Raw genomic sequence first — 27,721 nt, 5'->3', positions numbered from 1 at the left:
TGATGGATGACCTTTGTGGCGAGTTCAGGCAGGGTCTGGAGACAAAGCCATGTACAAGACAGATGCACAAAGGGCCTCCAGCTTCCTCAAATAGTAAATGTCCATCACAAACTCACCCCGCCTGTCAAAGAAAGAAGAATGAAATAACTCAGTTCTGAATTTAGAGGAGAGAGCTAATGAGCCTCAGGACGTCCCAAGACAATTGCCCACACTGATTATGTAAAAATACATTTTGCATCTGGTATTTGATTTGCCACACAGTTTAACAGAAAAGTAACTTTATCTATTTTTCCAATTAAAGGAAGTAATGTTACAATCAATATTTTCTCCTTCTCTGGTGTGGAAATTAATGTCTGTCTATTGTTTTTAAATCACAAAGTGAGCATTACTATAGAAATATAAAATGGCACTATTTCATTTTAATCTATTTAATTTTCCATTCTTGAATTACATAATGGGGTTAAAACATTGAATAGAATTAATAGGATGAGTATTTAATTAAGCAATAATGAGTTTCTAAATGGATGCTCAAGGAAACTGGCTTTATAGTTTATGCAAGAATCAGATAATGGTGTTAACAAAGACTATAATAATTATGTTGAATGTTTTCTATATTTAAAGATTTTTTTTTCTGAATTCTCTCAGGAGTAGATTTAAACATAATCTAGTTCCTTGATTAGACTCCACTTTGTTTTGAAAGTAAATTCCAAATGCCTTTCCATGGCCCACAAGGCCCTGCGTAACCTGACTCTATCCTCCTCTGGAGTCCAATAGCAAACAGTTCTCCCAGCCTGGCCTGCACTCCGGCCACAACCACCTTCCCTGTTCCACAGATGCATCATGCTCCCTCACCACTGGCCTTTGCACCTACTGTTCCAGATGCCAGGAATGCACTCTCACTTTCACCTCACTACCTCCTCCTCTTCTTTCAGTTCCCAAGGAGTTCTTCCCTAATGACCCTCTCCAGTCTGGGTCAGGTACCACCCCTCTCACCATCTGCCCAAGGTACAGGCTCTCCAGGAACTATGTTATTTCATTCTTAGCACCTAACACATTTTTATAATTATACTTATACCATGTCTGTTTTTTTACTAGTGTATCCCAGGACATAATACTATATCATGCCTGGCATGCAAAAGCCATCACCAAATGCTGGAAGATGGGTGAATGGATGGATAGATAGATAGATAGATAGATAGATAGATAGATAGATAAAAGTTGGATAGAAGATGGAGGGAGGGTAGAAGGGAGGATGGATGGATGGATGGATGGATGGACGGGTGGATGGATGATGGATGGGTGGATGGTGAGTGGGTAGATGGATTGCAGGTAAATGTGTCTACATTTCTACGTTACTATATCTAAGGGCATGTTAGGGCCACAATCATACTTTGAGAATTCCTAGAACAATACCATCTTCTCATTCCACTTGGGATTCATTTGCTCACACACTAAAAAGGTATTCAGTGCCAGCCAGCTTTAGTAGGTTCTGTAGACATGAAATAAAAAGGTTCTTGGTGAAGCTGCATAGGCTTGTCTTACTTAGACATGGCCTAAATGTTAATTTTACAGATTCATTCATCTATCCATCCGTCATATTTTCATATGTCTAGTATTGTGTTATGTACTAGAAATCAGGACTGAATGAATTATCCACTGTACCACTAGGTACAGTGCCTAAGGTTCTAAAATCAATTTAAAAAAGAATTTTTAGGGTCAAAGAAAATTTTAATTGTTTCCTTATAGCAGAAGAAAAATTAAATTTTTAAAGTCCATGAAAACATATTATGGTATGAGGGGCCAATGGAGGTAAAAGTGTCTAAGGTCCACCAAAGTCATAATGCAGCCCTGTGAGGTGTCCTGGAGAACAAGAGAGATCAGTCCATTCCCTAGCTTTCTAGAGCATTCAGGGAAGGGGCAGAATCAAGCATCCATCAATGAGTCAGTCCCTCTTAGTGTCACTCCTGCATAGCTCTATCCCTTCACATTTCCTCTTAGCCCTCGCCTCTGATGCCAGGTTCCACTTCCTACATTTAAGACCAGCCATTCATTAATTCATTCAGCAAATACCTACTGAGTCCCTTCTGTGTACCTAGCATCTTGTGTGGGGCTGGAGACAAAGCCTTGTACAAGGCAGATGCACACAGAGCCTCCAGTTTCCTCAAATTATGATCTGTTCTTATAGTGTCTTCATCTCAGCAACATGACACTCAGCTGCTTTGACAAAGCAACATCTCACCTAGGTATTGGATGTAACAGCATTTCCACCGGACTGATGGTTTCCAGCATCCTCCTGTCTTAGCACTCACCATGCCAGTAATTGTCCACCTGCTGTTCTAAGGTACAGGTGTCAGAAGAGGCACAAGGACAGGTTGGTAGCTGACGTCTGCTGTGATCAGTAGGGACAGAGAGCTAGCTCTCTGGATCTGGACCACAGCAGAGGCGAAGGACTGGCATAAGCAATGTGGGCATGAGTGCGCATGAGTAATAGAACTTGTTAAAAGCAGAGACTGCTGAAATCCAGGAACCTTGGATCTGATCTTTGGGTCACTGAACAGCTTTGGATAAACCACTTCCTTCCTTCCCTCTCTGTACCGATATCTTCATCTGCAACCTGAAAGGAATAGATAGCACATGTGCCACCATGTCCCGCTCCTGAACACATGGCAGACAGGAGTACAGGCCTCCTTCCTGCTGTGCTCAGATGCACTGGGGGCCCCTCAACACTGAGCTCAGGTAGCCTCACCAATACACAAGCCTGGCTCTTTCATTGACAACTTGCCATCCTTGAACTTGAACTCAATCATGCTTCTCACCCCGAGCTTCGTATTAGAATTATGCAAGCAGGTTAAGAAAATGCTAAGCCCAGGCCTTACCCAAGACCAACTGAATTGGAATAGGACCATAGGACCCAGGTTTTGGGAGGGTTTTCATTTGCTTTTTTAAACGTGTTTTTTAAAAGCCCCTGAAGAGATTCTAATGTGCAGACAGCTGAGAACCACTGGTCTAGATTTCCAGCTCAGGAATTCTATGAGGAGGAAGGAAAGACACAAGATAGGACTTAGTTAAACAAGAATCAGAGGAATTGGGCCAAAATAATTGTCTCCTGGAGCTGTGTCTCATATTTTTATGTGTCTAGTACTGTGCTGTGTGCTAGCATCCTCCATGTCCCTCCTCACTCCGCTGCTTTCCATCCTGCGCGCATGTTCCAAGCATTCCCCAATTCCCCCTTCACGGAAGGGAAACAACTCACCCAGGTTTGCTGAGGTATGATAGACAAATTAGTTCCCATCCGCTCCCCGCCCCCCAAGGCATCAAGATTAAGGCTTATGATTAATGATTTGCAAGTCAATTAATCAGCTGCTGCTTCCGAAACCTCATTTCTCAAATTACTTCCTTTGTACACAAAAGCTCTTTGATGTCATCTTACTGTCTCTAGACTCGCTTTCCTACTAATTGAAATTCCAAGATATTTCTTCTTCTTGTCAGCTTATTGGTATGACTTGTTTGTAAAATATTTGCAAATGGATTACTGTTCACCTGTACTGTGTCAGAGGTAAGCACCAAAACAATACTTTATGCTTCCAGCTAAAGGAATGTGCTAATGATAGCTTGTGAAATTCTCTATCTATGGGAAAGCCAATTTTTCATTTATTGATTTATTTCCACACACCTACTTGCAACAAGTATTTGAGATGTATTACAATAAAAACACAGGTACAACAAGGCCTCAAACAATTGATTTATGCTTTTCCTTAGAAGATAGTTCTTTAAAGTCACACTAGTTGGGTACAAGGGGTGGGAAGGATGAAACTGGCTTTCTTCATTGGAGAATATGGTGCAATCTAGCAGAGGCTCTGGAGCCAAACACAGGGGTTCAGTTCCAATCTCTTCACTGATGAGCCAAGGCACTCTGGTTATCTGATCACCTTGTAGTTTAGGGTGGGTGGGGCTGCAGGAACACAAGCATGTCAAAATATAGAAAGGCACAGACTCAACAGAAGTTTGTTTCTCATTCATCAACAGTTCAGGCAGGTATTCCCGGATGCTAGGCTGCTCCCCTCCATGTGGTGACACAGGGACCCAAACCCCTTCCCTCTTGTGGCTCATCCTCCCCCCTGGGTTCTTGTGACTGTCTACATTCAGATAGACAGGATAAGGGAACAAGGAAGAAGCACCACTGTTCTCCATCATAATCTTCTTTCTGTGTCATTATTCATTATTAAATGAGATGATATGGTAATGTACCAAGCCTATGGTTAAATAGTTCTGTAAATGGTCTTTCCAATGTTGTTTTCCGTGTGTGTGTGTGTGTGTGTGTGTGTTTCAAAATAATGACAGTAACCATCTGCTTTGTTTGCAGTTTCAAGCCACAGTTGAGGAAGGAGCCGTGGGAGTTATTGTCAACTTGACAGTTGAAGACAAGGATGACCCCACCACGGGCGCGTGGAGGGCTGCCTACACCATCATCAATGGGAACCCTGGCCAGAGCTTCGAAATCCACACCAACCCCCAGAACAATGAGGGGATGCTTTCCGTCGTCAAGGTAGGGGTGCCTCCAACTGCTCCTCCCTCCGCACCTGAGCTCTGAGGCCCACGATGGGGCTCACGGCCTCATTACACGGTGAATGTCCAGGATAAGTCAGCCCTAGTCTCTCCCTCCTGGAATTCAAAAGAAAAAGGCTCATGACTTAGGGTACTTGTGTCCTCACCTCCATAAAACCAACCTGTTTTACAGCTTCCAGAAAACTCAAACTTATGTATAACCTTAAAAAACCCAAGCTTAATTTTGAAATGAGATTCTCCATGTGTTTAATAATGAATTATCAAAGATGCAAAAATAGAGTAAGTGAAGGTTTTTTAAAGGTCTGTGCTCAAAATGGGAATTATTACATTTCTTTTTAATCTTTCTTAGCAGAGTCTCAGTTATTCTCTTGAAAACGAGATAATTATACCCACGGGCTAGTTCTTGGTGTGAAACCTCCTGTGCGCATTGCTGCCCAGTGTGCGGACGCTCTGGTTGCAGGTGGAACGAGGAGAAAATGTGATAATGAATGTTAAGCCCTAGGCTCCTGCCAGTGCCCTGGAAACGCTGGGTGGGAGGGTGGTGTTGGCAGAACGTACTGGCGGCTCGGTGTCCTAGAAGGATTTTCATACACTTCTGCTCTCTGGGAGCTTCTGCCAGGCCAGGACATTCATTGGGACAGTTTCTTTTCTGGTAGGCGAAGCCATTTGCCTCACAAGCAGGGAGTAATCATATTGATAGTAATTGTAGCCATGGACAGAGCAGAAACATTGCTACCTACCCTCTGTGTGCCCTGGGCCAGGACACCTACCTATGTGTTCTGTGGCTTAGTTTCCTCAGCTGTAAAATGAGGGTGATAATACCACCCACCTCTCAGGCTGATGTGAGGAATTCATGAGCTAATATGTAAAAACATTCAGAACAGTGGTGGGCATGAGAGCCTGTGGACGTTCCCTGAGACTGCTGTAACAAATGACCACAAACTCGGTGGCTTATAAAAACACAAATTTATCCTTACACTTTTGAGGGCCGAACTCCAAAATCAGTTTCACAGGACTCAAGTTGCAGGGCTGGTTCCTTCTGGGGGCTCTACAGGAGAATCGATTTCCTCGTCCTTTCCAGCTTCTGCAGCTGCCTGCATTCCTTGGCTCATGGCCCCTTCCTGTATCTTCAAAGCCTGTATCTATCAGCACAGCATCTTCATATCTCTGACTGACCTGCCTGCTTCCCTCTTTTATGGCTCTTTGTGATGATACCAGGCTCACTGGGATAACCCAGGACCACCTCCTCATCTCAGGGTCCCTTTTGCCACCTAAGCACATACTCACAGGCTCGGGGAATAAGAACAGTAGACACATTTGGTGGTCATTATTCAGCTGCTATGGGACCATATAAACAACTACACCCACAAAGTTCCACAGTGCCCTTGGGTGCCAAAGCCACTGCAAATGGAAATCTTGGAGAGCTTCCAGCTTGTTCCAGAACATGAGGGCTCTGGGCTCCTATAGGCCTGCCCTTTCCGACCTTTTCCAAAATGAACCTCAAATGTTTGCCAGGAAAGAGCAGCCTCTAGGTCCTCCCAGTTCTTCTTCCCTAATAACACCGGCAATGGCAGAGTTGTTAGGAGATCCTGACACTGCCCCCAGCACCCACCACTGTGGCTTCAAAGCTGTGAAAGTCATAAAATAACACGGCCACTGCCTGTCCTCATTCACTGGCCTCATGTCTGCAAAAACTGTCAGCAGCTTTCCAGGCCTGCACCGAAAGACAAAGCCTGGGGAAATATGCATCCCCCTCCGGGACCCTGGAGGAGCACAGTTCTCCCACAATGCTATGTGTCTGAAATGTTAGCACCTAGAACAGTGATGGCGAACCTTTTGAGCTTGGCGTGTCAGCATTTTGAAAAACCCTAACTTAACTCTGGTGCCGTGTCACATATAGAAATTTTTTGATATTTGCAACCATAGTAAAACAAAGACTTATATTTTTTATATTTATTTTATATATTTAAATGCCATTTAACAAAGAAAAATCAACCCAAAAAAATGAGTTCGTGTGTCACAGGTTCGCCATCACTGACCTAGAAGCTCACCTGGAACACTAGTTAACCTGCAGGACACACCACGCAGCACCTGCTGAACCGGAACCTGCAGGAGAGGTGCCCCAGGTGACGTTGGTGTTCTCAGAGCACAGCCTGGGGATGAGGACCGCCATTGAATGAGAAGTTTCCACCTGCAGACTCCTGAGGAGGAAGTTCCATGGAGCCTGGTGTCTGCCTGGGCTTCAGGTTTTCTAGGGAGTGGACTTCCTGTACTTCAGAATCAGGACAGAGACTCCCCTCCCATCCACTGCCTGCCACATGAATCCCTACCCAGGCCTCGAGCTCCCCCTGCCTCTCAGCACACCTGGTCAGAGCCCAGGACAGCCCTCGAGAGCCGTGGTTCCCAACCTTTTGTTGGCCATGCCCCACCTAAGCATCTCTAAAATCCTGATGCCCCCGCTGTGACATGTAATTCTTATTATTCAAAAAGTGAACTCCTATTCACCTAGAGCAGCATTTCTCAACCTGTGGGTCGCAACCCCTTTGGCGGTCGAATGACCCTTTCAGAGGGGTCGCCTAAGACCATCCTGCATATCAGATATTTACATGATGATTCATAACAGTAGCAACATTACAGTTATGAAGTAGCGACAAAAATAATTTTATGGTTGGGTCACAACATGAGGAACTGTATTTAAAGGGCCAGAAGGTTGAGAACTACTGACCTAGAGGAAGCCTAAAAGGCCATTAACTTGGTCTAAACGAGCTTCCAAAGAACATGGCATCCATGAAAGAGAAAAATAAAAGAAAGGACAATTGAAGTACTGAGGAAGAAGTCACTAAGAAATTGTTTAAAAAATAATAATAATATGAAGTGATATGAAAAAGTAGCAAATAAAGTTTTAAAACATGTACTAGAGAACTGAAATGCATCAGTATGTCACAATATATCCTAATATATAAAGAGCTAGGGTCCGTCATGACCTAAACGTCCAGATGGACTACCGAACACCAGGCTAGGGTCCCGGCTGGCATGGTAGAAGTCAGTCCTGGGTCCCGGCCAGCAAGGCAGAAGTCGATTCTAGGTCCTGGTGGCCCACAGCGGGAGTCTGTCCTGGGTCCCGGCAGCCCGCAGCGCAGCGGCAGGAGGGAGCTGTGAGCCCTGGCTGCCTGCAGCGTGGCGGCAGGAAGGAGCTTTGGGAATGGAGCCATGTTGCCATTGGACTGGCCTCTGGGTCCCTCCCCCTGCCACAGGCTCCAGGGAACCAGAGCCATGCTGCCATCGGACTGGCATCTTGGTCCCTACCCCCGGCCCATAGGCTCCGGGGAACTGGAGCCATGCTGCGATCGGACTGGCCTCTGGGTCCCTCCACCCTGGCCCATAGGCCTCGGGAACCAGAGCCATGCTGCAACGGGACTGGACGCTACCTGAGGGATCCTGGATTGTGAGAGCGTGCAGGCTGGGCTGAGAGAACCCCCAACCCCCAAGTACATGAATTTCATGCACCGGGACTCTAGTATTTATATACTGTATAGGAGGCCCCTAGAACCATAAGAAATGCAAAAAATTCACTGTTAATAACTTATTCTCCAATTGCCCCTCTTAAAAATCAAATTGCCCCCCTGTGGGCCATGTGCCCCATGTTGGGAACCACTGCTCTAGAAGCAGCCTGGCCACACCCCCGTGCTCTCCACTTGCAAGCAACCAAGGATGCTTTCAGCTGCAATAACAGAACCCAGGCTGATAGTGGCTTCAGTAATACAGAAAATCTAATTGTCTCCATAACTAAACTAAGGGAGGGACTCTAGGCAACTCAAGGTGTCAGAGAGCCAGCAGGGACAATGCAGATGTTCTGGCTTTTTCCTCATGGACAGAAAATGGCTGTCAAAGGCCCAGGCATCACATCTTCCCTGTGCTGTGATGTAAGATAGGAAGCAAGGAAGCAGCCAGGAGAGAGAGAGAGAGAGAGAGAGAGAGAGAGAGAGAACTAACTAGCTCTCATGTGCCCCTATCCTCTCATTAGGAAGGTGGGTAAGGGAGAAGGGATGTGGGCATGGCCATGGGGCCGCCAGCCCCAAATAGCGCTGCCCTGACCAGCAGCAGGCAGCGCCCTGAAGAACTAGAGAAGTCTCAGGATTGTGTGGTTTGCGGGGGAGTCCTGCCTCCCCACAGGACCAACTCCGACTAGTCCTGGCAAATGAGCACTGGTTTCCTCTTTAAATCCTTCTGGTCAGAAACACCCTTAGTTGCTTTGTAAACCTACTTCAAAATGTCAGCTACTCTTTCAGCCGAATATAATCCACCCGCGTCTGAAGTCTGTTTTGTCTTTTGTCCTCAGAGGAGATGGAAGCATCAGTAAGCAGGCATCCTTGATCCCCAAGCCCGTCAGACTTAAAGTCTCGGTTGGATCACTTCCAAATCCTCCCTCTTCCAGACAACAAACCCCAGCTCCTTCACCCTTCCCATGTGGGCCAGCTCTTCCAAGCCTTTAAGTCCTCCAGGACAGCGGTCCACACCCTCTCCTGACACTTGATGAAACATTCATTGAATTGAATCTCTGTAACTTTATTGTGTTTTCAATTTGCTCCCATCCCTGACACAGACCCTGCAGCAGACACAGCCTTTCAATAGGGTCAGAGGCCCAAGAAAACAAAGGGCTTCTTAACCCAGCATGACCCAGGGCGGCCTTGGTGGGGACTGGAGCAGAGACCCAGCGGTTCGCCAGCTCCGGATGGGCAGGCCACAGGCATCACACAAAGGGAACTATTGCACCCACGTTATGCAAATGGAAGTGAACACAAGAGAGGTTTCACTCTCCATAAAGCCAGGCGGTCACTGCGTGGCTCACTCCCTCTGCTCCCCTCTCTCGGTGCCATGGTTCACATCTCGGTTACTCTGCAGCCAGCATTCTGCTTAGGGAATGAGGGCCTGGCAACACCCATGAAAAGCCAAGCGGGAGGGCAGTGGCTGTCCAGCTGTTTCAATTCCACACTCTTCTTTCTCACCATCTTAACAGCTTGTTATGACATCAGACTCTAGACCAGCCATGGGCAAACTACGGCCCGAGGGCCGGATCTGGCCTGTTTGAAATGAATAAAACTAAAAAAAAAAAAAAAAAAAAAAAAAAGACCATACCCTTTTATGTAATGATGTTTACTTTGAATTTATATTAGTTCACACAAACACTCCATCCATGCTTTTGTTCCGGCCCTCCGGTCCAGTTTAGGAACCCATTGTGGCCCTCGAGTCAAAAAGTTTGCCCACCCCCTGCTCTAGACCAATCTCTGTGTGAAATGTCTGACATGTGTCATCTGCACCAATCTTTACAGCCGTGCTTTGCACTGGGACTTCATTGATGGGAGAGCTGAGACTCGGGGAGGTGCAGTGACGTGTCTGTAGTCCCATAAGTCCTATAGTTATTAACATCAGGGCCAGGACTTGACCCTGGCCCACTTGTAGTTGGGAGTGAAGATGGCCCTCTCACCCAAGTCCATCGCTTCAGTGTGAGTGGCAGCCCAAGGGGGCAGAGGACTGGGTCGCAGTCACATCACGTGTAGAAGCACCACCTGCTAGGGCAGGCGGTTTATTGTCTCATGGCTGCTCATTGGCCCTGAGCACAGGACAGACCACCACTGTGTTGGACTGTCCGGACACGGCTATGTGTCTTATTATCACTGGCCCTGCCCAGGGTATGTCCCGAGAGCCCCAAGCCATGGTGACAATTGAAAACGCCCCACATATTTTCATGCCCTCAGGTGGGAAAGGGCACAGAGGCTTAACCCCTGGTGTCTCAGCCTCTCAAATTCTTTTCCCTACACGACACCCTGGGGGAAATGCGCCCTGTGCGAGGAGACCCTCTACGTGAAATGCTGTAGAGACCCCAGCCCTTAGACCACGTGGCAAGTGAGTGGGACACATTAAAAATGGAGCCTCGGTCTGCCTTTCCCATTGGATCTCCCTGGTGACAGACAGGGCTACCATGAATCTCACGAAGCTTTGGCTTCAGGGTCCCTCATCCTCCTGAGCCGCCAGGAATGTCAGAGTTGCAGAGTGTTACAGGTTACAGGTGGGAAGCCTTTTAATGTCAGTGTTGCCAGTGAGTCTCCTAAAGGGATCTTAGAAGGGAGGCCCCAGATCTCTGAGGCTCATTACATGAGTAATGTGTTGTCATTTCTTTCTCAATCTAAAAAGAATAACAATGTGGATACCTAACTTTGCATGTGTATGTTTCATATTCTTGTTCTTAAAGAGGATCCCAAATTGCATAAAACTTAGCGCACAAAACCTGGCTCTGTCCCTGAACATCTACCTTCCCTTGAGGGATGTCAAGGGGACTTTATGCAAAAGTGTCTGCCCTTTGTGGCCCATGTGTGCACACACACCCCCACACGCACACGCACATGCACACGCACACGCACACGCACACGCACACGCATACGCACACGCACACGCTCAGTCCCTCTCTCTCATTCCAGCCTCTGGACTATGAGATTTCGGCCTTTCACACCCTGCTGATCAAAGTGGAAAACGAGGACCCGCTGGTACCTGACGTGTCCTACGGCCCCAGCTCCACAGCCACTGTCCACATTACCGTCCTGGATGTCAACGAGGGCCCGGTTTTCTACCCCGACCCCATGATGGTGACCAGGCAGGAGAACATCTCCGTGGGCAGCGTGCTGCTGACGGTGAACGCCACGGACCCCGATTCCCTGCAGCATCAAACCATCAGGTGGGTGAGCGGCTCCGTAACCAGAGACGGGAGGCAGGCGCCAATTGCTTTCCTTCTCTGCTCCCAAGGGCTGGTTGTCAGGAGCAAACCACCATTAAATTAAGCTTGTTAATGATGTGGGTGAGTGGGAGGTACGTGTCATAAGAGTTGGCGGCTGAAGGCACCAGGGGACAAGGCTTGCTAAGTGGGGGCACTGCCCGCCACCTGATTCCCAGCAGCGAACCAGCCAGGGAGGAGAGTGGCTTCAGGGCTCTGTTCCCAAATGACCAGAGGTGTCTGCCAGTGCCAAGCACAGCCCCCGAAGGGAGAGAGAAAGGAGCCCCCATACATGGCCCCGTGAATCTCAGACACTTGACCTACTTTATTGTTACCACAACTTTATGAGAAAGGCATTGGCTAACTCCATGTACAGATGAGGGTCTTATGAATCCAGAGAGGTTCAGTAACTTGTTCAAGGCTGCCCAGCCTAGTAGCAGAGAAATCTGGATAAAAACAGAACAATCTGCAAAGTCTGTGCTCTCCTGGGTTCTATGGACTCAACTGTCAGAGGGTGAGGGGCAGACACTGCCTGGTATTTAGAAATGGACTGTCGGGTTGGGTTTTCCACTGATGGATGGCAGGCAAAAAAAAAAAAAAAAAAAAAAAAAAAAAGGTCTTTGAAAAGTGCTTAGAAAGAAGGAATTTTCATAACGAGATTTAATTAAATGATCATTATCCACAGTGAATCTAACTCGAGCGAAGACAAGATGCCTCATTGGCACATTGTTTCATAGTAAACAATCGGCATGCAGGTCCAAGTGCACGCTTATCTCTGAAAGTTATTAATCTTTCTCTTCCAAAATCTAATCTTCTCATCTGAGGGACAGATAATCAAGTATTAGACACACTTTTAATAAACATGTGTCTTATTTTCCTGATTTGAAACACCTGAGAGTGTGCCACGGTCTCCACATCAGCCCCTTAACTGTGGAGCAAGCTGGCAGACAAGCAGGGAAATTATTTTTCATTCCCAAAAGGGGAGTTAGACTTTTTTTGTTTTAACTTATTGGGGTGACATTGGTTAATGAAATTATATAGGTTTCAAGTGTACAATTCTGTAACACATCATCTATCTGTTGTGTGGTGTGTTCCCCACCCAAAGTGGTCTCCTTCCATCACCCTTTACACCCCTTTACCCTCTTCTACCTCCCCACGCCCTTTCCCTCTTATAATCACCACACTGTTTGTGTCTGTGAGGGGTTTTTTGTTTTTGTTTGTTTTTTTTTGCTTAATCCCTTCACCTTTTTCATCCAGTCCCCCAACCACCCCTCCCTTCTGATAGCTGTCAGTCAGTTTTCTGTATCTATGAGTCTGTTTCTATTTTGTTTGTTTATTTACTTTGTTCATTGGATTCCACATATAAGTGAAATCATATGGTTTGTCTTTCTCTGACTGGCTTATTTCACTTAGCATAATACTGTCCAGGTCCATCCATGATATTGAAAAAGGTAAGATTTCCTTCTTTTTTACGGCTGAGTAGTGTTCCATTGTACAAATGTATTATAGCTTTTTTATCTATTCATCTACTGATGGGGACTTGGACTGCTTCCAAATCTTGGCTATTGTAAATAATGCTGCATATACTGTTTCAAATTAGTGTTTTGGGGTTTCTTCATATATATTTCCAGAGGTGGAATTGCTGGGTTATAAGGCAGTTTCATTTTTTTATTTTTTTGAGGAAACTTTATACTGCTTTCCACAGGGGCTGCACCAATCTGCATTCCTGCCAACAGTGCATGGGGGTTCCCTTTTCTCCACATCTTCACCAGCACTTGTTGTTTGTTGAATTATTGATGGTAGCCATTCTGGCAGGTGTGAGGTGACATCTCACGTGGGTTTTATTTTGCATTTCTCTGATAATTAGTGATGATGAGCATCTTTTCATATGTCTCTTGGCCATTTGTATGTCTTCTTTGGAGAAGTATCTATTCAGATAGATCCTTTGCCCATTTTTTAATTGGATTGTTTGGGGTTTTATGGTGTTGAGTTGTATATGTTCTTTATAAATTTTGGATAATTTGGACTTCAACAATAAGAGGTGGAAAAGAAAGAAGATTTTAAATGGGGTTGATATTGCTAAACCTGGGGCTCTGCCATTGCTGCATAATTGGGATGAAAGTGTTAATGTGATGGCAAAGGACAGATGCCTGTGTCTGGGAGGAGAGGTCCCACTAAGGTGGGACAGATAGTGGGGCAGGTGGGTCTGCCGGGGCTGTTTAAGACCAGCTTTGGCTGACTTAGGCAAAGGGAAAACTTAGAAGCTTCCGTAGGTAGTTTATAGAACTGAAGAATACGTTTAGAACCAGGCCCTCCATTGCCTGGGGCATTGTTGGGTCTCCAAGTAATGGGAAGTATGGGCTGACTGTCAGAATCTCACAGGAGAATGAGCCACCTCCAACCAGACCCCTGGTTCACACACCCAAGGCGAGCCTGCTTTGCCTGACCTGTAGTCAAGAGCCTCCTGACTCAGGGCACCTTGGCAGTGAGCAGAGATGATGTTCCCAGCAAGGGCAGCTGGTTGGGAGTGGGGAGGAAACCCTGTGAGGCAATGAAGTGTGGTGCTTGGAGTTCAGCAGCAGGGCATGGAGAGCAGGCCCAGCAAGCTGAGTCAGGGACCAACTTCCAGCCTGGAGAGGGCGTGGTGACTGGCGGGAGCCAAGACATTGATGGACATCAAGGGCAGGATTTGAGATATGGAGAACAATGACTCAGTTACTGGAACTGGGGTACAAGGGTTCCCCATCCTACCCTGGGTAGAATGTCAGTGGCACCCACTGTGTGAGAAAAGATCAGAGAAACAATTTGTAAATTATTTGAGGTGAGAATTGTGGTAAAAAGCAGGGATGTAGAAAGCTCTGAAGAGCTTCATGTTTCTGCAGTTGGTCATCACAGGTGTGACCCTCAGTCAGGCCCCAAGTTGCCGGGACCCATCTCAAAGTGACTTATGCCTGGAACGCATGTACTGGTCCATGTAATTGAAAAGTCCATGGGGACTACTCGGGTATTAGTGTGAGAATTCAGATGCTCAGAATATATTCTTTCTCTGCCTCTTGGATCTGCTATTCCCTGGGCTGTCTTCATCCTCAGGCATATCTGTGTGGCTGTGGAGGGATGAAACCACCAAAAATGCAGTTCCCGGTTCCTTCCAGCAGAAGGAGACCCTTCCCAGTCAGTAGTACCAGCCCAGGAGCCGGGCCTGGATCTCACTGAACCAAACAGAATAGCAGGAGGATGGAAGTGCCCGTGGGCAAGTCCTGTATGTGAGCCCACCACGGACCCCAGCCTCTAACCATGATGGCCTGGAATGGTGGTTCCCAAAGGAATGCGATGGGAATGGATGCTAGGTCACCAGGAACCATGGAGAGCCAGTGTGACCAAGTTCAAGTTTGTGAATCCTCCCAGAATATATGGCTGGAGTGTTTTTCTGCAGCTGGTATGCCTAAGAGTTCTAGCATTTACAAATTGGTCTGGCTGAGCAGCGTCTGGACAAATCCTTTTCCAGCCTTGAAGCAAAGTAAGTGTGTGTGTGTGCACGCGCCTGTGTGTATATGGGTGTGTGTGGCACATTTCTCTCTCTGGCCTGACTCTCCAGACACATTCCCTCCTGCTGGGATCCAGAGTTGCTGGAACTGACACTTTCTCTCTCAGCTTGGCACTGACTGGACCTTCCCCTCCCTTCTCTTTTTCCTCCCCCTTCCCTCTCCGCTCCCCTCCCTGTGCTGGTTCTGAGCTCATCAAAAGCAGGGATAACATCACTGACAGGTTGGGCTATTGTCACAGAACTCTTCTGGGAGAAAAGGCTCATTAATTATTTGCAGTCTTTGATCCTGTGCGCTGAGAAGCAGTGTCCCTGGGGGGCCGCATGTGTGGAGGGTGAGCGGGGCTGCGGGGAGGGGCCAGGCTGGGACACAGTTTTCTAATAATCTGCACTGGGCTCCCTGGGATTCTCAGAAAGACAAGATGGCCTTGTGCGTGGTGTTCTTATTGTTGCTTAATTAATGATTCTTCAGGGAGCAGGCATTGAAAGAGGGAAGAAATTTACACTGAGAACTCATTGTTATCTTAAAGAGAGCTCTGAGCTTAGCTGACAAAAACACACACAAAAGATGCTGTCCCGCCATCTGCCCCTAATGGGCTGGACTCTAAGCAGTAGCACGCATGGGGCTCTGCGGTCACGCAGGTCACTGTGGCTGTCGCTGTCTGTTTGTAACTCTATGTCCACACATCCTTCTCAGTGTCTCTCTCCGTTGGTGCCTGTTTCTCTGGGTATATCCTTTGCTCTCTCTCCATTTCTTTTGTCTCCTTCTCTGTATCTCTGTCTCCCTCTGCCCTTTCTCCCTCCCTCCCTCTCTGTCTCTATTTGCATCTTCTCCTCCATGTATGTTCATCTTTCTCTCTGTCTCTTGGCTATCTGTTCTCCTCTGTCTCTGGTTCTCTCTTCCTCTCCCCTTTTCTCTCCTTCCCTCCTCCCAGTCCTTTCCTCTTCTTTCTGCTGCTGCCTCCTCTCCTTCTCTACTTCTCCTCTCTCTCCTCTGTCCTCCTTCTTTCTCTTTCTGTCTCTGTCTTCGCCCCGCTCCCTATCTCTACTTATTTCTCTGTCTCTATCTCTATCTCTATCTCTATCTCTATCTCTATCTCTATCTATCTCATTCCAAGATGTTCTGTGACTCAGCTTCAATAACCCTTTTTATCTCAAATGACTAACCAGACACGCAGGGCTTTATAGCACAGTTGGACATTCTCCACCTGCCCAGGCTCCTAACAGCCTGATTCTGGTCTAAAATGAGAAGCCTCTTCTCCATCCCCAGCCCCCACAAAACTTAGGAAATTACTTCTAACTAACCCCTGGTCCAAGCCCACGTCCTGTCTTTTGTGATGAAAAGCACATCTCAGGCACAACAATTCCACTGGCTGGCCCTGTTATGCACTCTTTTATCTCACCAGGGAACATGAAAATCAGCAGAAGGCGCCTTGATCTCTAAGAAGCCTGTAACTCCAAAGACAGGAGGCGTCCAGGCATCAGAGCGACTATTCTCTCTAAAAAGCCTGAGTTATTAAAACGTGTTACAAAGCCGATCATGCTGTGCTCTTAGTCAAATCAAAACGGACAGCCATGGTCTAGTGACAGATGAAATTCTTTTTTTCATAACTTGTATCTTCTTATCCTTATTATAAAGTTAATATAGTTCATGGAGGAAACTTGTGAAAAGGCAGTTAAGAATAAAAAAGATAATACAAATCTGTAATTATTCCACCCAAGGAAATGCATCCCTCTTTAACAACGTGGGTATATCTCCTTCAGTCATGTCTGAGTGCTTCTCATTTATTACCAAAATTGGCTCCCATCATCCATCCTGTTTTGGAACCTGCTATTTTTACTTCCCAGTACATGGTGGACAGCTTTCTATGTCAAGAAATAGTTATTATTTTAATCACTGAATAATATTATTCTATTACATGGATATACTCATTAATTTATTCACTCCCTTACCATTACATATTTAGTTTCAACTGTTGCAGTTATTTAAGAAAAAGGTCAATGGGCATGCTTGTAGCTTAATTGTTTAATGCATCATTAATTTTCTGAAGAATTTTCAGAAAATACTTTACTTGAGCAAAAGTATTAATATTAACACTTTTTGTTGTATAAAGAATTCTTTGTTTTTTTATACCTAGACAATCTATATAATAAAGAGCCAGGGTTGAACGACCAAGGGTCCACCAGACCGGAAGTCAGTGATGGGTTGCCATGGGCACTGTGCCACCCAGACCCAGCACTGACTGCCTAGGGGGCTGCGGATCAGGCCCAGAGAGAGGCCTGCAGAGAGAGAAGCAGGGTCTGATCCATAGCCTCTGTGGCAGCCATTGGTCAGAACTTGCCTCTCTTTCTCTCCCAGCCTGGCCAACAGCCATGCCTCCATTTCTCTCCAGGCCTCCACCTGGGCTGCTGATCAGCCCCACCTTTCTGTTCAGGCCCCGTTGATAGGCCCAAAGACACTGACTGGCATAGAAACTGACCAATCAGAACCAAATCTGGGTCAACTGTGAGGAGCCAATGGCTGCCCAGGAGACAGAGCTTTTGTTGCTGACTGGCATAGAAACTAACCAATCAGAACGAAATTGGCCAGCAGAGGAGGGCAGTTGGGGGAGAGATCAGGCCTGCAGGGGAGGGCAGTTAGGGGTGATCAAGTAAGCAGAGGCAGTTAGGGGCGATCAGGCCAGCAGGGAAGGGCAGTTGGGGGCGAGATCAGGCCAGCAGGGGAGGGCAGTTGGGGGCAACCAGGCTGGGAGGGGAGGGCAGTTGGGGGCGAGATCAGGCCGGCAAGGGAGGGCAGTTAGGGGTAATCAGGCAGGCAGAGGCTGTTGGGGGTGAGATCATGCTGGTAGGGGAGAGCAGTTGGGGGCTCAATCAGGCCAGCAGGGGAGGGCAGTAAGGGGTGATCAGGTAGGCAGGCAAAGGCAGTTAGGGGCGATCAGGCAGGCAGAGGCAGTTAGGGGTGATCAGGCAGGCAGTCAGGTGAGTGGTTAGGAGCCAGCAATCCAAGATTGTGAGAGTTGTGTCTGACTGCCGGTTTAGGCCCAATCCCCAGGCCTAAACCAGCAGTCAGACATCCCCTGAGGGGTCCCCAATTGGAGTGGGTGCAGGCTGGGCTGAGGGACCCCTCCCTTCGTGCACGAATTTCGTGCACTGGGCCTCTAGTCAAATTTTTATTTTCCTTATGATTTGGATTGATGTCATGGTTACAAAGTCATTCTCTGTTCCAAAGTCATGCAAATATCGACATGTCCTAAAGCAGAGCTGTTCTCACACCATTCTCTCAACACAGCAATGAAAAAAAAAACTCGCTCCCACCTTCAGGACAGAGCCTGGCCTCCGCATACGCAAGACAGGAACAGGCACTTCTCTGTGGCTCTATAGTCTCTAATGAGGAGCCGACTGGTGCAACTGAACTTGTTGGCTAATTATTATCAGAAAGAGCAGCTCGGTGAGGATTATAGGGAAATGCACCGACTGCCTTTGCCCAGCATTCTCCATGAGTAGCAGGGACTAACCTTTGCATCTTTGATTTGCTTACTTTGTGGATGCACCCAGCAGCTCAACCATTTTGAATGGCCTGAGAGGACTTATTTCATTCTCTTAACAGCCAGGAGGTTTCTGTTGAGGCAGCCAAGTAGCAATTTCTATCCCGAACATTTTTTCAGACAAGACTCATCTTGTCCAGGGTCTGTAGCAAACGGCTCTGCAGCAGAGACTTCGGCCTCCATACTGAATGTAGAAGATATGTGTTGAGGAAAAAATCCTGGCCTTACTCATGTAAAATGGCCTGTCACTGCTCAACATTTTTTTTGGAAAGGATCATTCATCTAGGGAGCCCGTAAGTGTGTGTCGAGCAGCACTGTATCTGTGAGGATTGAGTTTGGCTAGATATAACAGGAACATTCAAAATGATGGCGGCTCAGAGAAGTTTATTTTTTTCTCACATAAAGTAAGTCTAGAGCTGGCACCTCAGTCCAGGGCCTGTATAGCTGTTCCACAACCTGTCAGGAGCCCAGGCTCCCTCTTGCTCACAATTCTCCCTTCCAGACTGCAGCCCCCTTCCTTGTGTCCTGTTATGATGCTAGTGCTCCGACCTATTCCAGCAGCAGGAAGGGGGTAGGGGGAGGAAAAAGGAGACTTCCTGGAAGTCAGCCACATTTTTAATTTAAATTTCATTAGCCAAAATTAGTCACATGGTCACGCTAGCTGCAAGGGATGCTGGGAGACATGCTCAGATCTTTATTAAGGAAGAAAGGAAGAGTGGATATTGTGAGGTAACTAGACCTTTCTTCCGTGGGACTTGAACCTTTCTATGTAATAAAAAAACTGTAGGTAAATTTTAAAAGATGAAAACATGCTGTGACATTAGATTTTTACACAATCAAAATAATAGATGTTTGTTTTTCTAACAACAACTGCTTGAAAAAATCATGAAGATTATGGTTGTGCATCCATTCATTTACTACATTCATTTAATGGTATTTATTTAGGGCCCACTGTGGGCTTGATACTGCTGGGTGCTGTGTGTTCACTGGTGAAAGAAATGGTCTCTGCCTACAGTTTCCAGGGAGCTTCTAGTCATTAGAGAAAGAGCATGTGCTGCAAATGATGAAGCTCCCAGGGAAGAAGGAAGGAGAGAGGAAGGGAGGCAGCTGAGGGAGGAAAGGTAATAAATTGTTACTTTGGAAAGTAAGAACCAGGGGTCCTCAGCTGGGGAGAACGAACCACACAACAGAAACTGCACACTTCCAAGCACCATTGTGCTCTCACTTGCCACCAGACTCCTGAATTCCCCAGAAATCCCCCTGTCCCCACACCGTTGTGCAGAACGCTGCCTCCTGGAATGGGGTCCAATGTGCCGAGCCAGGTCAGCCAAGGGTTTGCAAGCCTGAGGGAGGGCGGTGAAGGATGAAGAAAAGACAGACAGAGAATAAGCTGGGTCTAGGTGGATCTTCCGTGCCTGGCTGAGGCCACAGAGAGAGATCCAGCCGCAAGCTGAGCCTTTATTTTATAGCCAGAGGTAAACAAGGTAGTAGTCACCATAGTTACAATGTTCTTGTGAGTTTCACTTGTTTTGGCAGCACTTGCTACATCTTCCTCAGCCCATTAGCTTCCCAGATAAGATCTAGGCAGCCTCATAAGGTCAAGCCTAATTATGCTAAGAGGACTGTGCCCTCTAAACTGGGACTTGTTTGTGGCTTTGCCAACAGGTCAGTCCGAGGCTTAACCCTATAGCCGCGCCCTACAATCCAGACCAAACTAGACAAAGATGTCCACAACCCCCGGAGACGTACTTTGAGAATGGTGATAATAATGTCGCTAGTACTGTGACTAAAATGCCTACCATTTTTATATACAAGTTGCCAAAGCACTATCTCCAAAGTCATTTAATTTTCACAACATCCTACGAATGAGAAGTTCTCAGTCTCCCTTTTTGCTGATGAGGAAAGAGTAACCTCTATGAGCCTCAGTTTCCAGAAGGAAAACAAGCGGGTAAGGTGTGCAGAGGCCGCGATGAGAACGCCTGGTGCTTCCTCGGCCATCACTAGTCCCACCCCTGCATATCCTCCCAGCGGCGGATTAGGCATAGCTTCCACAGGACGAGGCATGACCTCCACAGGTAGGATACCCTGACCTTCAGACTGTGTCCCAGGACCGTCTGAACACCTGGTATAACCCTTCATAACACTTTACTGTTATTCCTGACTTAATTGTCCATCTTCCTCATAAATTTCAGGCTCTGTGAGAGTAACAATCATGTTCATCACCCTCCTTGACAAAGCACAGAGCCTTATCAGCACTATTTAATTAAGTAAGCACTTTAGGCCCAGGTCCGAAACCTTCAGACTCTCCAGGGGCCTACAGCACTGTCAGGGACTGGAACACATAATCTATTTTCTCCAATATTTGAAAACCGAAAAATTGAAATGAATAAATATCAACTGTCCATAGCACCATGACAACCGTGGCACATTAAATTTAACATTTGTGAAAATGTCTTTACATTTACAAACCATTTGTAGAGCTTGCATTGCAAGAATGTCTGAGTATGCGCTAGAGAAATCATAGGGAATTATTAATGAAATGTTCCTTGTAGCCAAATAATTCCAAAAGCAAAAATTTTTTAAAATTTTATAGGAAACAAACGCATTTTCAATGTGGGTCTATTTCAGTATGTTTGATATGACTTGGGATGAGACCCCAGAAACAGAGAAAATTCTTAGAGGCTCAAAAGTTCTTTTCAAAGGGCCCAAGGCCAACACTGGGCCTGGCATATGGAAGCCCAGTAAATAGGTGAGGTGCGGATTAATGGCAGCTGGTCCGTGCATAAATAGACATAGTTTATTGTGATTACTATTATTTTTCATCTTCAAACATTGACTAATGCCTACCATCCATGAAATCATTTGCATATGCCCCTGTTTTAAAGCCAATTCGAGGAGGGAGGCCTGAGCAGCACAGATGGCCTCTCACTGGACTTCACACACCATGAAAGTTACATTAAAGAGCCACATCCGTCAGCCACTCTTCCTCCAAAGCCTTGATCCAATTTGAGCCTATTCTTTGAACGCAGACTATCTGAATCAGATCCAAATTAGATCCTCATCTCTGAAAACTACAGCCTCCCTTGTCCTGATTTCGTCCAGGGTTTTAAAGTCATTTCCCATTCCTCCTCCTTGGACATGGAGGCTTTTTGGCTCTGGGGTAGAATTTATTCATGGGCTCAAACTGGTACAGATTGCAATGTGTGGTGATGAAAATTCAGTCTCAAAAGATCTGTGAAAATGCCCAACTTCATTTTTTGCTAGTCTTCCTGTGAGTCATCAAGCCCGTTTCTGTAACACCTTGTGTAATCTAATATTGGAGCCCATTTGAAGGAAATCACAAAAAATGATGGGAAATTGAGCAAAAATCACTGGCCGGCTATGGGGCATTTTATTCTGTCTCTTCTGAGACCTCTGGAAGTCAATGGCAAAAATCAGTTCACTTGAAAATTCAGATTCTGTCATCACTGAAATTCTGAGAAACACAGAGGTATAATAGCTTACCATTTTGGAGGGGAGGTGGGGAAGGAGAATTTCAAACTACTATTTTGAAGAAAAAAAAAGATTTTAAAACTAGATTTAAGAGTTTAATTTGGGGTGACTCCCACCTTTTAAATTTTAATCAGAAGTTAAAGGCCAAATAACAACACTTCTACCTTGGGAAATTAAGAGAAGAGCCTCTCTCTACTCAAATATATTATTAACATCTCATCTTAATTAAATGTGGTTACTGACCTCAATAATGGGATTTGGGGTGAGGTCATTTCTGAGTGTGTTGTGGTTTTTTTTTTAAAGAGCTATTTCTTTCTTGAGTCAACACACACAGAGCTTGAAATATAAATGCATTATTTATTGTTGTGTCTTTGTAATTTTTAATTAAAATGATGTTCTTTCACTGCAAGTTGATGGTGACAATACATTTTATTGCCTGCTCTGCTGTAGTATTTTAAATTATTTATGTAAATATATTAGCACAGCTGGCTCTTCTTGTTAGTGGTCAGATTTTCTGTTATAAAGAAGCCAGTGGGAAACAAGGCCTAATAAATTAAACAACTGAATTATTAAAGATTTAATATCTTCATAGGCTAAAAAAAGAACTCTGACTTTTATAATGATCCAGAGACAAAAGATTTTCATTATTAACCTCAATTAGATGTTGGATTTGGTTAATATAAAACCAAATCCATTTGGATAAACCATTGAAAGATTATTTTACAAATCAACCACCGTTTTAACATTCAACTACATATGTTGTTATAACTTTGCCATAGGCCAGACTTTCATTATTGAAAGCATGGTTTCCAAATTGGTTACATTTGAATATAATTATGGTGGTCATTCTTGTCTGCTTGAGAAAGTAATTCTCAGAACCAGTACAGAAAATAGTGACAAATGTTAATATTGTTTCTTGCCCAATGTTTTCCAAACTGTTAAATCTGCTTAGCTGGTTTTTTAAATTTTAATGAAAGCATTTGAAATAGAGGAAGGTTGCTACAGAAGCAACCAATATAGCATTGATTGAGAAAGCCACACATTTCAGGGTTGTAGCAGAAGTCAGTCGGATGGGGAAAATCACTGATTAGTTTATTATCTCAGTTTACCTGTCAATCACCAACGCCAGGCATCTGACACACTCACCTCGGGTCTCATGAAGGGCTCATCACGGCTTTAGCACTAGCACAGGCAATGAAGCTGATGAAACCGTAGTCAGTGAGTCATGTAACTAATTCAAGAACTGCGTTTCATCATCTGCTCCCAGTTTGCTTTTCAAAGGAATCTCAAAGCTTGTGTTTTCAAGTGATGAGACTGTAAACTACTGTTCTCCTACATATGTTTAATTCAGGGGTTTTCTTGTATATTCTAGCCGCATTGGCAGAACCTCACGTAAGCTCAGCCCTTCTATATCTGTCTTTAAACAGCTTGGATCCCTCTGTGAGGGCTGCGCATGTGAAATGGACCACTTCTTCAATCACTGAGTCATTCATTCACTCCACAAATGTTTGATAAACACCTATCACATGCTGGGCCCTGTTGTAGGCATTGGGGATATAGCAGCAGCAAAGACAGTTACAAACATCTGTCATCGTGGAGGTTATGTTCCAGTGGGGGAGAGAGAAAATAAAGAAAAAAATAAAGCAGAGGAAGAAATGGGGGTCTGTAATTGTAGATAGGGGCCAGGGAAGGCCTTGCTGATGACATGACATTTCAGTAAAGAACTGAAGGAAGTAGGGGGTGAGCCATGCAGGCATCTGGGAAGAATCCTCCAATCAGAAGAAATAACAAGTGCAAAGGCCTTGAGGCAGGGCATACAGGGTGTGAGATCTGAGCGGGGGTGGGGAGGGCCTTAGTGTGCCTGGGGCAGAGTGAGTTAGGAGGGAGGGAGAAGGAGGGAGATGAGGTCAGAGGTGCATAGGGGTAAGGCTTTTACTCCGAAGAAGATTGAAATTACATACTCTGGTGGTTTTAGAGGAGAGTAGGCGGGAAGGGTTAAGAGGAAGGGAGACAGCAGGCAAAGGTGCTGTGGATTTGGACTTGAGTGGGAGCAGGGCAAGCAGTGAGAAGCAGGCAGATGCTGGGTATGTTTGAAAGTAATGGCAACAGGGATTTCTAACCAACTGTGGGGTGTGTGTGTGTGTGTGTGTGTGTGTGTGTGTGTGTAAGGGGGGGTGGTTAGTAAAGGTTGACTCAAGGCTTTGTCCTAACCCCTGGAAGAAGAGGGTGGCCCAGGTATGAGAAAGGCAGGCTCACTAGCCAAGTGACACAGTGGGAGGGGGAGTATCAGGAATGCGGTTTTGATCGTGCAGAATTTGGAACAGAGAAAGGGAGCAGGTGACCTTGTCAGCGGGGAGAGTCTGAGCTAGAGATAAAAGTCTGGGTGTCACCCACGTTCAGATGGAATTTAAGTCCCTGAGCCTTTGAGATGGCCAAAGAGGTGAGTGAAGATAGAAGAGAAACGAGGCTCGTGGTGGAGCCCTGGGACACACTAAGGCTCCCAGGAGGGGCCCTGCCCGGCACGATCTCCACGAGGGCTGAGCCTGAGACACTGGGCCAGCACATGCACTACAACCCCTACTCCGAACTGGGCAGCCAGCCCCCGCACGGCAGATCCAGCGTCTCCAAGGGGCTGCTTCCTTGGGCCCCAGCGGGGAGAGGACACTCAGCCATGAGCTGATCTGCCCTGGGAGGGCCTGGCTTGCCCACCAACTTGTCTTCTGCATCAGCATGAGCCTCCTCCTCCAGCCCCCTTCCCTGCCATGGCCGGGACGTCAGCCTCTCTGTCTGTGCTCACGGTCACAACAGAGTGGCTGCGTTTACTTTGTCCCAGACACCGTTCTTGGTGCTTTACACATAGACTAGTCATCACCTTCAAATTCTCAACAACCCATTTCACAGGTGAGGACAGTGAGGTTCAGAGAGACTCGGGAACTTGCCCACGGTCACACGGACTATCGTGCAGGAATCTGATCACAAGGCAGACGTTTTGACCTCCCTGCTCTTCTACCTCCAGAACCAAAGCGAGACAAGCGAGGCCCTCCATGTACAATGACAAATGAGCCAATAGCTTTACTCGACCATAGTTCGATTTCTCAGAATAAAATTGTACGTTCTAGTTCTGATGTCAGCCGATAGTCCTGAAATCTAGGACAACTTTCCCCACTGAATACCAACGCAAAAATCTCTGCTGCCTGGACACCTGGAAGGGGCGCAGGGAGGGCATTTGGGGAGAGTGGCCTGGCCTGGAAGCTGTAGAAAGCGCTCGGGGGTGCTTGGTCCAGGCGTGCCCCCCACAACACAGAAGCCCTTCCTGCTGTCATTTGACAGGCACAGCTTTTCCTGCTGGACACCTCCTGCCGCCCATTGGCGGTGCTAAACGTTTTCCCTGGCTGCCTCTGCCTCGGGGTTTCCTCCCTCTAATTCTCTCATGCCCCTCCCTGTGCCTCGGCGAGAGCTATGCTCCATGTGCAGTCACTTCCTAGGGTTCCCAACTTACTGTAGATTAGAAAATCTCAAGCTTGAAAGATGTGTTTTCTGGACGGATGCAAAGGAAACACATCCTGACTTTTCATTCCACCAGAGACCTGGCTTGTCTCCAGGGGCTGCACTGGGAGGGAGGGCCCCTGGTCTCAGGTGGCCTGGCGGACAGAGTGGTATAACCCAGCGACTCTGGCGGCCAGCCTACTGCCAGCTTCCTGAGTGCAAAGCCTGCTCCCTCCTCTTCCACATGTGTAACCTTGGGCAGACATTTCATTTCTCTGTGCCTCAGTTTCCTCACTTGTTAACGGGGCAATAATATCTGGTCTATACAGTCACTGAAGGATAAACTGGGTAAGTCAGTAAAGTGCTTAGAGCACAGTGTCTGGCACATAGTAGGCATTTCATTAACTGATGATCTCTCTTAGCAGAGTGTGGTGTGTAGCTGTTCTCCAAAGGTGGCTCTTTGAGAATGAGAGGAGTGTTTTCCTATAGTCTGTGGTTGTTGTGCGTTATGATCTTATCATCAAGGAAGTTTCTGGGAACGCCCATTAGGGATGTTAGTAGAAAGTAGTCACTGCTCCCAAGAATGATGATGGGTTTCCACCTTTGCTCCTGGAGCGCACTGCTGGTGTCCACAGGCCAGCCCCAGGTATCGCACCACTAAATCCCGCGAGGGCAGTCTCGTCCCCGTTCCTGGGAAAATTGAAGGGAGCAGATAGAAGTTCCTAAATATTGTCACCTGTTGTTTGCTTGCCTGCAAGCAAGTACTCAGAAATGACAGAGCAAATGGATACACAGTAAACCATTATTAAAGATAAGATTTAAACAAGTGATTCTTGAAGTTTTGCAGCTTGGTTTTTGGTGGACAGGTATGCTTGATTTTGCAATATTTCTGGAGTGCACATGGAATGTAGTCATATTTTCTGCTAGTAAAACTGTTTCTGGTTTGGGCATCGGGATTAAATTTATCAATATTTTAAGATGCTCTGCAAAGCATATGATGCCGTTCAAATAACACCATGACTTGCAGATTGTCACCCAAACAAGTTTAGGATCTGGTTGAATGTTTGAAGTGAGATGAAAAAATTACCTATGAGCATAAGAGGACTTTACAATTCAGAACCTCTAATTATTTCTAGTACAAAATCTGTCTGGGTCCGTGGCTGCAAGCAACAGAAACCATCATAAGCTATATAAGTGGACTAAAACAAGAATTTACTAGAGTGATATTGGAGATCAGAGAATGGGCAGGGGCTGGAAGATACGCTGAGAAAAAATGAGTGGGTACCAAATAGAATTCCAGAGGGGAGACAGTAGGGATTACTGCAAAGGGAATAGCCTGGTTCTCAGGGTACAGTTTCTATGCCGTGAGCATTTGCTCCACCTGCCCCGACATCACTCACCGAAAGAGCATCCGCCCGCCTTGCTGGAGCTAACATGTCCCATATCCACTGCTGCTGCATCCGGCAAGAACGGGAGTGGGTTGTTACCTCCCACCAGCAAACAGGGGTTTGTCCAAAAGGGCGATGGGGTTGCCCTGAGGAATGATGAAGGATGGTCAGCCAACAGAAGTGACAAAGCAAACGTCCACTACACACTTTTTTTTAGTTTCCCACAATGCCTGTGACAACTCTGCAGCAGGCTTTCAGGCCACGGCTGTCTTGTGATGTGAGGGACAAGCATTTGCATGTACAGTTGCTGCACTGAGAGGGTGCCCGACTCAGAATGAGCACAGGTGGCATGGGACAGGGGCCAGATCAACCTTCAGGGCACCAAGAGTAGAGAAGGATGCAGAGCAGGGGATGTGGCTTGAGGCTCTGGGTGGGTTCTCAGAGCAGAGAAGGGGGAGCTGCCCCAGAGCTTGGGGAGGCTGGGCCACTGGTGAGGGGGGTGAGGCACTCTCCTCGGGCGCTCCCTCTCAGGGCGTGCCCAAATCTCAGCCATCAAGATAGATCATCTCTTAATGCAATATTTTTTTTAAATAAAGTGAACTCAAAAGTTCATGATAAACAAAATATCAAAAAGTTTAAGTAAATCAGGATCGATATCACTGATTTGTCCTATGGCATCCACCCCCGACTTGGCCCAGCACGGCACTGGGAAAGCCACATGCTCCCTTAGGCCCATTTCTCCTGCAATGTAAAGGGTGGGGTAGAAACGCTCTGTGACCGTGTCTCAGGAGCAGGAGTCAAAGCTAGGAAGCTCTGTGCCAGGCAGGAGCCTGCATCCTGGGAGGCTAGGCAAAGGCAGGTGCCTTTTCCGCAAGAGTCAAAGCATGGGTGAACAGTAGCCCCTCACCCATGGAAATCTATGGTGGGGCTCAAAAGA

The 27,721-nt window shown here is 46.5% G+C and overlaps 1 protein-coding gene across 1 annotated transcript in view; it reads left to right on the top strand.

Annotated features, from left to right (window-relative positions):
• CDH13 (cadherin 13) overlaps positions 1 to 27,721 on the top strand; it is a 1,029,479-nt gene that overhangs the window by 928,066 nt on the left and 73,692 nt on the right. Inside the window, exons 9-10 of the mRNA XM_070398947.1 lie at positions 4,364 to 4,546; positions 11,043 to 11,296. Coding sequence (XP_070255048.1) covers positions 4,364 to 4,546; positions 11,043 to 11,296 — 437 coding nt within the window. The remainder of the gene's footprint in view (positions 1 to 4,363; positions 4,547 to 11,042; positions 11,297 to 27,721) is intronic.

Source organism: Myotis yumanensis, unplaced genomic scaffold (assembly GCF_028538775.1).
Source record: "Myotis yumanensis isolate MYYU_CA2020_CCGP unplaced genomic scaffold, mMyoYum1.0.hap1 SCAF_18, whole genome shotgun sequence".
NCBI classification, from domain to species: domain Eukaryota; kingdom Metazoa; phylum Chordata; class Mammalia; order Chiroptera; family Vespertilionidae; genus Myotis; species Myotis yumanensis.
Note: the sequence above shows the minus strand (reverse complement) of the source record. Positions and strands in the feature narration are given on the sequence as shown.